This window comes from Trichomycterus rosablanca, chromosome 2 (genome assembly GCF_030014385.1).
Source record: "Trichomycterus rosablanca isolate fTriRos1 chromosome 2, fTriRos1.hap1, whole genome shotgun sequence".
Lineage (NCBI taxonomy): Eukaryota > Metazoa > Chordata > Actinopteri > Siluriformes > Trichomycteridae > Trichomycterus > Trichomycterus rosablanca.
The window spans coordinates 15,276,063-15,289,807 of NC_085989.1; the positions used below are offsets into that span (position 1 = coordinate 15,276,063).

Genomic DNA, 13,745 nt, shown 5'->3' on the forward strand with positions numbered 1-13,745 from the left:
CTGATCAGTGTAAGTCGCCTGGTAAAATATCTACTATGCTGTATTTGGTGGAAATGTATTGGACTTACTACAGCGCAGCTGCAATGTGCTCTGCCATACAAGGTCATCTAACATGTAAAAAAGATTGTCATTGTTTATAACACTACTTTGTCATGTAACAGGTCTCATTGTCAAACAGCCAGACACACCTATGATTATCATTCACCATGGCAAGTGCCACTTAACATGACATAAATCACACCTGCACTAATACCCTTTTGGATACCCAGCAATTTATGTTATGAAAGGTAGTGAAAAGCCTTCCCATAAAAATGGGGTATGTTACAGAAGCAAAAAACAGCAAAACTCCAGATTGAATGTGATATTGTCAGGTGTCTACAGACCTTTGGTGATTTAATATGGTGTTTAGTGTATAAAATAAGTGTAGAATAAAAGAGAATAATGGCTTTCTGTTTGTAGTAAAGTCCAAGTTGCTGAATGATCTCTTTATACAGTATCTATTCAAAATCTTTTAATGTACCTCGCCACATCAAAGCTGTTTTGATTCTATTTGATTGTGTGTGTGTGTGTGTGTGTGTGTGTGTGTGTGTGTGTGTGTGTGTGTGTGTGTGTGTGTGTGTGTGTGTGTGTGTGTGTGTGTTTGTGCACACCTGTGTAGGCTCGGTTGGCTGAGAAGGATCGAGAAGTGTCATCTTTGAGAGAAAGTCTAGCTGAGGTGACCAAAGAGAAAGAGAAGCTGGAAGAGGTACAAGATATTTCTGAAACCATTATACTAAATGTCATGACAGCATTAATATAACCAAAATGTAAAACAGTTTTACTTAGTCATTTACTCCGATCAGCCATAACATTAAAACCACCTTGTTTCTACACACACTGTCCATTTTATCAGCTCCACTTACCATATAGAAGCACTTTGTAGTTCTACAATTACTGACTGTAGTCCATCTGTTTCTCTACATACTTTGTCAGCGCCCTTTCATGCTGTTCTTCAATGGTCAGGACTCTACCAGGACCACTACAGCTCAGGTATTATTTAGGTGGTGGATCATTCTCAGCACTGCAGTGACACTGACATGGTGGTGGTGTGTTAGTGTGTGTTGTGCTGCTATGAGTGGATCAGACACAGCAGCGCTGCTGGAGTTTTTAAACACCACACTGTCACTGCTGGACTGAGAATAGTCCACCAACCAAAAATATCCAGCCAACAGCGCCCCATGTGCAGCGTCCTGTGACCACTGCTGAAGGTCTAGAAGATGACCAACTCAAACAGCAGCAATAGATGAGCGATCATCTCGGACTTTACATTTACAAGTTGGACCAACTAGGTAGGAGTGTCTAATAGAGTGGACAGTGAGTGGACACGGTATTTAAAAACTCCAGCAGCGCTGTTGTGTCTGATCCACTCATACCAGCACAACACACATTAACACACCACCACCATGTCAGTGTCACTGCAGTGCTAAGAATCATCCACCACCTAAATAATACCTGCTCTCTGGTGATACTGTGGGGGTCCTGACCATTGAGGAACAGCATGAAAGGGGGCTAACAAAGCATGCAAAGAAACAGATGGACTACAGTCAGTAATTGTAGAACTACAAAGTGCTTCTATATGGTAAGTGGAGCTGATAAAATGGACAGTGAGTGTAGAAACAAGGAGGTGGTTTTAATGTTATGGCTGATCGGTGTATATTATGTGCACCATGAAAGACTAAAGGCTAGAAGGCTAAGTCTAGAAAAAATACTAAACCGGGTACAATATCATTGGTAGTGGCAGTGGTAGAGCTTTGGGCTACCAATCAGAAGATTGTTGGATTAAATCCAGGCTCTGCTATGCATCCACTGTTGGGCCCTTGAGCAAGGCCCCTAACACTGTCTGCTCCAAGGGCACCGTAAAATGGCTGACCCTGCACTCTGACTCCAGCTTCCAAACAAGCTGGGATATGCAGAAAAATAATTTCATTGTACTGTATATATACTGTATATACTGTATGTATACTGTATAGAATATATATATATATACAGTGTATCACAAAAGTGAGTACACCCCTCACATTTCTGCAAATATTTCATTATATCTTTTCGTGGGACAACACTATAGACATGAAACTTGGATATAACTTAGAGTAGTCAGTGTACAACTTGTATAGCAGTGTAGATTTACTGTCTTCTGAAAATAACTCAACACACAGCCATTAATGTCTAAATGGCTGGCAACATAAGTGAGTACACCCCACAGTGAACATGTCCAAATTGTGCCCAAAGTGTCAATATTTTGTGTGACCACCATTATTATCCAGCACTGCCTTAACCCTCCTGGGCATGGAATTCACCAGAGCTGCACAGGTTGCTACTGGAATCCTCTTCCACTCCTCCATGATGACATCACGGAGCTGGTGGATGTTAGACACCTTGAACTCCTCCACCTTCCACTTGAGGATGCGCCACAGGTGCTCAATTGGGTTTAGTCCATCACCTTTACCTTCAGCTTCCTCAGCAAGGCAGTTGTCATCTTGGAGGTTGTGTTTGGGGTCGTTATCGTGTTGGAAAACTGCCATGAGGCCCAGTTTTCGAAGGGAGGGGATCATGCTCTGTTTCAGAATGTCACAGTACATGTTGAAATTCATGTTTTCCTCAATGAACTGCAGCTCCCCAGTGCCGGCAGCACTCATGCAGCCCAAGACCATGATGCTACCACCACCATGCTTGACTGTAGGCAAGATACAGTTGTCTTGGTACTTCTCACCAGGGCGCCGCCACACATGCTGGACACCATCTGAGCCAAACAAGTTTATCTTGGTCTCGTCAGACCACAGGGCATTCCAGTAATCCATGTTCTTGGACTGCTTGTCTTCAGCAAACTGTTTGCTGGCTTTCTTGTGCGTCAGCTTCCTTCTGGGATGACGACCATGCAGACCGAGTTGATGCAGTGTGCGGCGTATGGTCTGAGCACTGACAGGCTGACCTCCCACGTCTTCAACCTCTGCAGCAATGCTGGCAGCACTCATGTGTCTATTTTTTAAAGCCAACCTCTGGATATGACGCCGAACACATGGACTCAACTTCTTTGGTCGACCCTGGCGAAGCCTGTTCCGAGTGGAACCTGTCCTGGAAAACCGCTGTATGACCTTGGCCACCATGCTGTAGCTCAGTTTCAGGGTGTTAGCAATCTTCTTATAGCCCAGGCCATCTTTGTGGAGAGCAACAATTCTATTTCTCACATCCTCAGAGAGTTCTTTGCCATGAGGTGCCATGTTGAATATCCAGTGGCCAGTATGAGAGAATTGTACCCAAAACACCAAATTTACCAGCCCTGCTCCCCATTTACACCTGGGACCTTGACACATGACACCAGGGAGGGACAACGACACATTTGGGCACAATTTGGACATGTTCACTGTGGGGTGTACTCACTTATGTTGCCAGCTATTTAGACATTAATGGCTGTGTGTTGAGTTATTTTCAGAAGACAGTAAATCTACACTGCTATACAAGCTGTACACTGACTACTCTAAGTTATATCCAAGTTTCATGTCTATAGTGTTGTCCCATGAAAAGATATAATGAAATATTTGCAGAAATTTGAGGGGTGTACTCACTTTTGTGATACACTGTATATATATATATATATATATATATATATATATATACAGTGTATCACAAAAGTGAGTACACCCCTCACATTTCTGCAGATATTTAAGTATATCTTTTCATGGGACAACACTGACAAAATGACACTTTGACACAATGAAAAGTAGTCTGTGTGCAGCTTATATAACAGTGTAAATTTATTCTTCCCTCAAAATAACTCAATATACAGCCATTAATGTCTAAACCACCGGCAACAAAAGTGAGTACACCCCTAAGAGACTACACCCCTAAATGTCCAAATTGAGCACTGCTTGTCATTTTCCCTCCAAAATGTCATGTGATTTGTTAGTGTTACTAGGTCTCAGGTGTGCATAGGGAGCAGGTGTGTTCCATTTAGTAGTACAGCGCTCACACTCTCTCATACTGGTCACTGAAAGTTCCAACATGGCACCTCATGGCAAAGAACTCTCTGAGGATCTTAAAAGACGAATTGTTGCGCTACATGAAGATGGCCAAGGCTACAAGAAGATTGCCAACACCCTGAAACTGAGCTGCAGCACAGTGGCCAAGATCATCCAGCGTTTTAAAAGAGCAGGGTCCACTCAGAACAGACCTCGCGTCGGTCGTCCAAAGAAGCTGAGTGCACGTGCTCATCCAACTGCTGTCTTTGAAAGATAGGCGCAGGAGTGCTGTCAGCATTGCTGCAGAGATTGAAAAGGTGGGGGGTCAGCCTGTCAGTGCTCAGACCATACGCCGCACACTACATCAAATTGGTCTGCATGGCTGTCACCCCAGAAGGAAGCCTCTTCTGAAGTCTCTACACAAGAAAGCCCGCAAACAGTTTGCTGAAGACATGTCAACAAAGGACATGGATTACTGGAACCATGTCCTATGGTCTGATGAGACCAAGATTAATTTGTTTGGTTCAGATGGTCTCAAGCATGTGTGGCGGCAATCAGGTGAGGAGTACAAAGATAAGTGTGTCATGCCTACAGTCAAGCATGGTGGTGGGAATGCCATGGTCTGGGGCTGCATGAGTGCAGCAGGTGTTGGGGAGTTACATTTCATTGAGGGACACATGAACTCCAATATGTACTGTGAAATACTGAAGCAGAGCATGATCCCCTCCCTCCGGAAACTGGGTCGCAGGGCAGTGTTCCAGCATGATAATGACCCCAAACACACCTCTAAGACGACCACTGCTTTATTGAAGAGGCTGAGGGTAAAGGTGATGGACTGGCCAAGCATGTCTCCAGACCTAAACCCAATAGAACATCTTTGGGGCATCCTTAAGCGGAAGGTGGAGGAGCGCAAAGTCTCGAATATCCGCCAGCTCCGTGATGTCATCATGGAGGAGTGGAAAAGCATTCCAGTGGCAACCTGTGAAGCTCTGGTAAACTCCATGCCCAGGAAAGTTAAGGCAGTTCTGGGAAATAATGGTGGCCACACAAAATATTGACACTTCAGGAACTTTCACTAAGGGGTGTACTCACTTTTGTTGCCGGTGTTTTAGACATTAATGGCTGTATATTGAGTTATTTTGAGGGAAGAATAAATTTACACTGTTATATAAGCTGCACACAGACTACTTTTCATTGTGTCAAAGTGTCATTTTGTCAGTGTTGTCCCATGAAAAGATATACTTAAATATCTGCAGAAATGTGAGGGGTGTACTCACTTTTGTGATACACTGTATATATATATATATATATATGACAAATAAAGCGTTCTTCTTCTACTTCTAAATACAAATGACATGACAGAGCAAGCCATGTTCTGTTCCACATATACCTAACATGCATTCTTACCTTACCATGGCGGTCAACATCAGTACTTAGGGGCAACATACTCCCTCACAAATCAGTCCTAAGGCCATTTACAGTTCTCTTTTTATGGTAAGTTTAGAGTCATAAATATTGTACTGCTAAACCAGCTGTGGCTCGCTAAGATTTCCCTTAAATTGAATTTCTGATGCTTGCCATGACAGATAAACACACTCACACAGTGTAGAAGTAGACATACAGCCCTTTATATTTAAATCTGCACACAGAGTAGGCAGTGGGATTGTCTGTGTCTAATCTTGATAGCTCTATTTGCTGTGCTCCAAAAGGCTAACACCAAGGTATTTAACTTGAAATGATGAAATAAAATGAGGATCTACTGTATCATAAGTACATCAATTAGATTCTGTAATTAAGACAGGCTGAGGGTGGACATGAAGTAGCAGCTAAATGCCACCGCCAGCTCCCTTATCGCCTGTCAGCACTTGTGTTAAATGTTAAATGCTAGAATTATTCCTCTAATCACGACCCACAGTTCTCAGGTCAAAGACGGGGAGAGGGAGAGTGGAAAAAGAAGAAGATTTTAGTCTGCTAAGTCTACATTAGGGCTGTGAATGTATTTGCTGCCTCTTTGTTATCAGACTTCTTTTGTGTGTGTAGCACAATGTTTTAATATTAGTAATTAATAATTAATGATTTTTTTTTATTTGTATTTATACTTTTAGAGTCTTTGTACCTACCCTTTCTCATAAAAGCACTTCCTAGCTTAGAATCTCTTGGAACTTTTTATTCTCATTTCTCCTCACTTAGACATATACACTGATCAGCCATAACATTAAAACCACCTTGTTTTTACACACACTGTCCATTTTATCAGCTCTACTTACCATATAGAAGCACTTTGTAGTTCTACAATTACTGACTGTAGTCCATCTGTTTTTCTACATACCTTTTTAGCCTGCTTTCACCCTGTTCTTCAATGGTCAGGACCCCCCACAGAGCAGGTATTATTTAGGTGGTGGATGATTCTCAGCAATGCAGTGACACTGACATGGTGGTGGTGTGTTAGTGTGTGTTGTGCTGGTATGAGTGGATCAGACACAGCAGCGCTGCTGGAGTTTTTAAATACCGTGTCCACTCACTGTCCACTCTATTAGACACTCCTACCTTGTTGGTCCACCTTGTAGATGTAAAGTCAGAGACGATCGCTCATTTATTGCTGCTGTTTGAGTTGGTCATCTTCTAGGCCTGTTCCTGGTCACAGGACGCTGGCCATGGGGTGCTGTTGGCTGGATGTATTTTTGGTTGGTGGACTATTCTCAGTCTAGCAGTGACAGTGAGGTGTTTAAAACTCCAGCAGCGCTGCTGTGTCTGATCCACTCATACCAGCACAACACACACTAACACACCACCACCATGTCAGTGTCACTGCAGTGCTGAGAATCATCCACCACCTAAATAATACCTACTCTGTGGTGGTCCTGTGGTGGTCCTGACCATTGAAGAACAGGGTGAAAGCAGGCAAAAAATATGCAGAGAAACAGATGGACTACAGTCAGTAATTGTAGAACTACAAAGTGCTTCTATATGGTAAGTGGAGCTGATAAAATGTACAGTGAGTGTAGAAACAAGGAGGTGGTCATAATGTTATGCCTGATCAGTGTATACAAAGATAATATTAGATTTGAAGTCACATTTACTCACTACAGTGCTGTAAAAAGAATTAACTTGTTCCCAATTACCACACTAAATGGAAATCGGTAAAAATGTAATAAAGGAAAGCAACATCCATAGTCACCCTGATTTTAAGAATAAAAAAGAATTTCTCATTGTTGTTTTTTGTTGCTATTGTTATTTTTCTTCTTCTGTTTTTTTGCCTGGAAACTGACTCAAGATCAGTTCTGGATTCACTCTTGGTTAGAGATAAGACAGGAGATCAAACCAAAACTGTACAATGTTTGCACTAGCTTGCTGTGTAGTATTACTCTTTGTGTCAGTTGTGCTTCCAACTCACTTACAAATAAAAATACATACTGTAGATGAAACAGACCAATATACATGTGTATAGTAAATAAAAAATGAAGCTACATGAGTCAAAGAGAGTCTAAATGTTTTTACAGTACCACAGTGATCACTCTGTTTAGTCTTCATTGCAATGCAAACATAATTAAAAAAATGGTAGCCATGCTGATGATTTATGTTGTTTTTGTCCAGGAGCTGCGGACACTCGCAGTGAGAGAGGACGGGGCCGGTGGACAGAGATCAGAGGTGAGGGAGCCTGTAGTGTTGCAGTATCCTCTGCCGTACCCTCAGGACCCTCCCCCACTTCCACTGGTGCCCCAGCAACCTGCTGAGCTGCAGTATGGAAACCCTTACAGTGATCAGCACACACGTGGTGCGTATCAGCTGCTTAGTATAAGGATTACAGTAGATGAATTCCACTTCATTGATTGGTGTACATTTGTGTTTTCTGCTCTCTAGATAGTGCAGATGGAGCGCTCTCTCCACAACCTAGTTGTCGTCCCCCTCCGGTGGCTCCGCCTCCTTGGTCAGGCACTGTAGTCTGCAGTCAGCCATTACGCAGTCTTAGCCCTCCTGATGGTCTAGAGAATCCTGTCGAGGAGCGGCCCAATGTAAGACCAGCTCATTTTTAAACATCTATTTTGTTTATGCTGGGTCAGAATTGACTGAGGTACAGCAATAGGTTTTGGATTCCATTAAATAAGATTGTACAGTGGTGTTCAAAAAAATAGCAGTCCAACACCATTAACCTGATAAATCACTGTTTTTAGTAGAAATGATATTTCTACATAGCAAAAAATTTACTTGAAAATGTAGTAGAGTAATGAAAACAAAACAAACCCAACAATTAGGACATGCATGCCACTCATTCTGAGTAATCGAAACATTGATTAAAAGGGGGTTGTTTAAAATAATAGCAGTGAGGAGTTCAATTGGTGAAGCCATTCATTCTGCAGAAGAATGGGTGTCAATTTTGGCCCTTATTTAATTTAGGAGGGTGGCAAATGTTGCACAGGTTGGTCATAGTGCATTTTTTTCTGAAATACTGGGTAAAATGGGTTGTTCCAGACATTGTTCTGATGAACAGCATACTTTGATTAAAAAGTTGATTGTAGAGGGAAAAACATACAGAGAAGTGCAGCAGATTCTAGGCTGCTCAGCTAAAATGATCTCAAATGCCTTGAAGTGACAACCAAAACCTGAAAGACGCAGAAGGAAGCGTGGAACTACTGTTCAAATGGATAAAAAAATAGCCAAAATGGCAAAGGTTCAGCCAGTGATCACCTCCAGAAAGATCAAGGAACATCTGAAGTTACCAGTGAGTACAGAAGATGATTAAGTGAAGCCAATTTACCAACAAGAACTCCTTGCAAAGTCCCGTTGTTAAGAAAAAGACGTGACCTGAAGGGGTTGAAATTTGCCAAGGAACACATTGACTGGTCCAAAAAGAAATGGCTCAACATTTTGTGGACTGGTGAAAGCAAAATTGTTCTTTTTGGGTCTAGTGGTCGTAGACAGTATGTCAGACGACCCCCGAACACTGAATTCAAGCCAAAGTTCACTGTGAAGGTGGTACAAAATAATGATATGGGGATGTTTTTCATACCATGGTGTTACGCCTATTTATCACATACGAGGGATCATGGATCAATTTAAATATATCAGAATACTTGAGGAGATCATGTTGCCCTATGTCGAAGAAGAAATGTGCTTAAAATGGGTGTTTCAAAATGACAGTGACCCAAAACATCTTGGTTACAGACAAACAAGATTGAGGTAATAGAGTGACCAACCCAATCCCCTGACCTCAATCCCATAGAGAACTTGTGGGCTGATATCTGAAACATGTTTTTTTGAGGCAAAACCCAAAATTGCAGAAGAACTGTGGAATGTAGTCTAATCATCCTGGACTGGAATACCTGTTCAGAGGTGCCAGAAGTTGGTGGACTCCATGCAACACAGATCTCGGAAACAATTGTTATGCCACTAAATATTAGTTCAGTAATATAAAGTAAAGTGAAACCTCAAACATTTTTTCAGTTTATAGATACATTTTTTGAGTTTTTAAAGAAAAATGCTGTCACTGCTATTTTTTTGAACAGCCTAATATTCATTTTTCTTAACTTTCTGTAAAGGATGAACACAAACTGGCTACATTTTGTTAATGTTTTGATTTAGAATTGAAAGTGTAGTATTTTCAGTGCATTTGCATTTATGGAAATAAAAGTTATTAGAATGATTTTGTGCTTTATTCACTTTTTTAAAATCACTGCTATTTTTTGAACACCACTATACATTGTTTAGACAACACACCAGGAGGCTTTAATGCTTCCGGGGTGTTCTGCATGAGACAGATCAATGCCACCTTAAAATTGTTAGGCAAGATGTAAATGTGGTTAACTAAAGTTATCACTAAAGTTAACACTTACTCCAAAAGAACAAACTTCATCTTAATGACTTTAAAAAATACAAATAAAAAATGCATGCATCAAAAACCTTGTCCAGAGGCACCCAGGTGGCGCAGTGGGTTATTCCGCTAGTGCACCAGCGTCGAGATTCTGAACACCCCGGTTCAAGCTAAATTGCCAGTTCCTGCAGCAGACAAAATTGGCCACAGTGTCTGCTGTGTGGGGAAATGACTGGACTAAGTGGGTGGGGTCTTTAAACGCTGTGCAAGGACCCTGGTTAGCAGACAGAGGCGCCTGTGCAGATGAGCCTCATGTGCGGATCCATCAAAGCACGGGCATAAAAGAAGGGGTCTGCACATGCGTCAGAGGGGGCGTGAGCAGCAATATACCCTCCTCCAACGCAATCAGGGATCCCCAGCAGCGGAAGACAAATTGACTACTCTGAAATCGGGAGAAAAGGGAGCATAAATAAATAGAAATGCATAAATAAATAGAAAAAAAAGAAACAACTGTGAACTCAAACACCATTAGTTCATATCAGGAAAGAAACCGAATAAGATGTTCATAATTACAGACTGAATTTATGTCATTACACTTAACTATTTACCAGCACTCAACTGTTTGACCAAAAGTCAAATTTAACAATGATTTGATTAGCTTAAAATTGTATTAACTTATTAAGTTACTTCAGCCTGTAAATAATGGCCCATCTCTTCAATTAGTTATTTTTATACATTTTTTTTTTGCTTTAGCTGTTATAAATGCCTTTTTTTTAATAAAAAATGTTACTTTTACACTGCGGTTTTAGTGGTTTAAAACCCACTAAATAATCTCTGTATGAAGACAGTGGTGTATCAGTGGTTAAGGCTTTAGAATGCTTTCTGAAAGATTGTGGGTTTAAACCCAGACTTCACCAAGCTGCCACAGTTGTGCCCTTAAGGAAGATCTTTAACCCTCAATAGCTTAGCTAATGTAAGTCACTTTGGATAAAGGTGTAGGCCAAATAATCGATTGTAAATATATCGGCTTACTTAGACCAATTTTGTAACAGTTATAAAGTAATATTCTATTATCAGTCAATTTTTTGTTGGTCTGCCAGGAGTCTATGTTTCTTTGTTTTCCTCTCACATGCTCCCCTCTCTCTGTCATCAACCACTTTTTAATGGACTTTCATCTCTTTATCTCTCTCTCTTCTACTCTCTCATGCTAGACGTTTTGGGTCAGGGGCAGCCCCAGGATAGGCGATTTGCATAAAATCACAATTTAGGCTTTTCCTCTTTAGCTCATTAGTGGATGAAAGGGACGAGGGCAGAGGCTTGTTAGTGAGCAAGGCTGAGGAGGTCCGTACTAATTGGCTGGGGTGTTGGTCTGTGCTTGAAACGAGTGCCTTTCCACAGAGACCTGTTTCTGCTTCTCTCTGCTGCATTAAAGGCCCATTAACCTTTGCAGGGAACCGTGCGTGCGTGCGTGCGTGCGTGTGTGAGAGATTTTGGGTCTCAGTGAGTAGTTGGTAGTTGCAGGATTTTGAGTATATAAATGAATTAGGAAGTAAAGTTGTGTTAATCCGAGCTGCTGTGTGTTTTTTAGAGAGGCGGTGATGGTGAAGCCCCTGCAGTCTGTGATCATCCCAGTCCTGAATCCAACGAGAGCCAGGCCTCCAGCTTTTGTTTTGATACTAGGTAACACCAGTATAACCAAATCTAGCATATAATACAAACTGAAACCAGTAATAATGGATTAATGTGAAGGAGCCTGTAAGGAGTACCTCTGTGAACCCTTTGCTTTCACAGCAGCTTATTATTATTATTCCCCCCATCTTTTTTTCTTCCAGTGAAGTTCCTTAGTGGTGGTGGGGTTCCTGTGAAGGTTTAATAATGCAAATATCAGACACTTAGGTGGTGCAGCTGTAAAATGTACTAGCACACCAGAGCTGACATCTTACATTTACATTTACATTTTCGGCATTTAGCAGACGCTTTTATCCAAAGCGACTTACAGTTATGACTGAACACAATTTTTGAGCAATTTAGGGTTCAGGGCCTTGCTCAGGGACCCAACAGTGGCAACTTGGCGGTGGTGGGGTTTGAACCGGCAACCTTTTGATTACTAGTCCAGTACCTTAACCACTGAGCTATCTTGAACTCGTGTGTTAGAATCTCAGCTCTGCTCCCGGCAGGCTGGGCGCCTACACAAACTGCTGTGAGTGGATCAGACACAGCAGTGCTGCTGGAGTTTTTAAATAAGCAAAGCAACCAGAGAAACAGATAGACTACAGTCAGTAATTGTAGAACTACAAAGTGCTTCTGTATGGTAAGTGGAGCTGATAACATGGACAGTGTGTGTAGAAACAAGGAGGTGGTTTTAATGTTATGGCTGATCGGTCTATGTTGTACTGGTGTAAATGTAGCAGGTGCAGCTGTGTTGTTGGGATTTTTAAACACCTTATTGAATCATGCACCAGTCAAAAATATAAAACCAGCAGCGTGATCAGAAACTATCCACTGATTGAAGACAGCAGAAGATTAACATACTATGCATGAAAAAAGATAATAATTCTAGTCTTTAACTGTACACCTACAGTGAGAGCTAACAGGGTACATGTTCCTAATAATGGGGCCACTTTTATTTACTAAATAACTAATATCAACTTTGTCGTATTTTTTCAAACTAAACAATGTCTTTACTTTTACTGTTTCATAACTGCTGGTGCTGATCTGAGTCTCTCTGTGTCTCAGGACTGATGTTCATAAGCGCTGTCCTCTGTGTGAAGTGATTTTCCCACCGCACTTTGAGCAGCGCAGTTTCGAACAGCATGTCGAGTCTCACTGGAGGGAGTGTCCCGTGTGCAACGAGCAGTTCCCACTGGATTGCCAGCAGCAGCTGTATGAGAAGCACGTGCTCACACACTTTGACGGTAACGTTCTCAACTTCAATAACTTCGATTAGAAAAAGGCGCCAGTGGGAGTCATCATGCTGCACCCTGCTTTAGTATAAAGAAGCTTCGCCGAGAACGGAGGAGCCCACACGCTTTCTTCAGCACTTTTTGATGGTCACTTTGCTGTGCGTTAATGCCCGCATGTTTTTATCATGCAACTGGGAGCAGAATGTTTTAAGATTTGCACATATACAGAGATGTTAGTCCAACGTCCCGTCTTGTAAGGGCGCACTCAAATGTTTGCTCAGTGCAGGTACCAAGCTTTCAAGTTCTTTTAGTTTAGCTTTATTTATTTATGTAGAAGGCTTATGAAACTGCTACTGGGTTGGTTGCACTGTATGATGCCAGCTAATAGCTATACATTATGTATAAATATACAATACAGAAAAAAAGATTCTATTGTGTTGTCACATAGTGAACAAGCTCTGTATTTATGTTTTATTGCTCCAGTGTCTGGTATGATGCAGGTTAAATAAAAGGTGTGGAAACATGTGTAATGAGTTTGCTTTGCACATCTGAAATTGTCAGATTCTCTTGATGCATGCTCAATAATCCAGGTACACAAATCCACAAAGTTGAATCAGTTAATCTGGACACAAGTTGGTTGTAGAGATACGTTTCGTCACTCATCCAAGTGACTTCTTCAGTCTGAGCTGGTGGTGAATACCCCAATCTTATATGCAGTTGATTTGCATAACGACCGATCACTGCCCATTGCAGATCCTTGACAAGGAGGAACGCTGGTTTGAACGGGGAGTCAAAGAGGCCATTTACGTGAAGAGGGAACGACCATCCCTGAACCGGGGAGGGGGCCTGAGAGTACATCTCTCACCATCTTTCAACGCTGTAATAGGAGCTTTACCCCAATCATGTGTGAAAGGCAGACATGGCCATTGTAATTAATGGTCATTGTGATTTGCATATGGACCTGATCACCGGTTCCATTGTTATGCAACAGGCGGTGATCGGTCGTTATGCAAATCGGCTGCATATAAGGTTGGGGTA

At 41.7% G+C, this 13,745-nt stretch overlaps 1 protein-coding gene across 3 annotated transcripts in view; it reads left to right on the plus strand.

Moving 5' to 3' along the window:
- tax1bp1a (Tax1 (human T-cell leukemia virus type I) binding protein 1a) overlaps positions 1–13,225 on the plus strand; it is an 85,494-nt gene extending 72,269 nt beyond the window's left edge. For all 3 annotated transcript variants that reach the window (XM_063011806.1, XM_063011821.1, XM_063011813.1), the window contains 5 exons: positions 659–745; positions 7,590–7,770; positions 7,857–8,008; positions 11,393–11,484; positions 12,541–13,225. In XM_063011806.1, coding sequence (XP_062867876.1) covers positions 659–745; positions 7,590–7,770; positions 7,857–8,008; positions 11,393–11,484; positions 12,541–12,751 — 723 coding nt within the window. In that variant the 3' untranslated portion in view covers positions 12,752–13,225. The remainder of the gene's footprint in view (positions 1–658; positions 746–7,589; positions 7,771–7,856; positions 8,009–11,392; positions 11,485–12,540) is intronic.
- Positions 13,226–13,745: the final 520 nt, after the last annotated feature.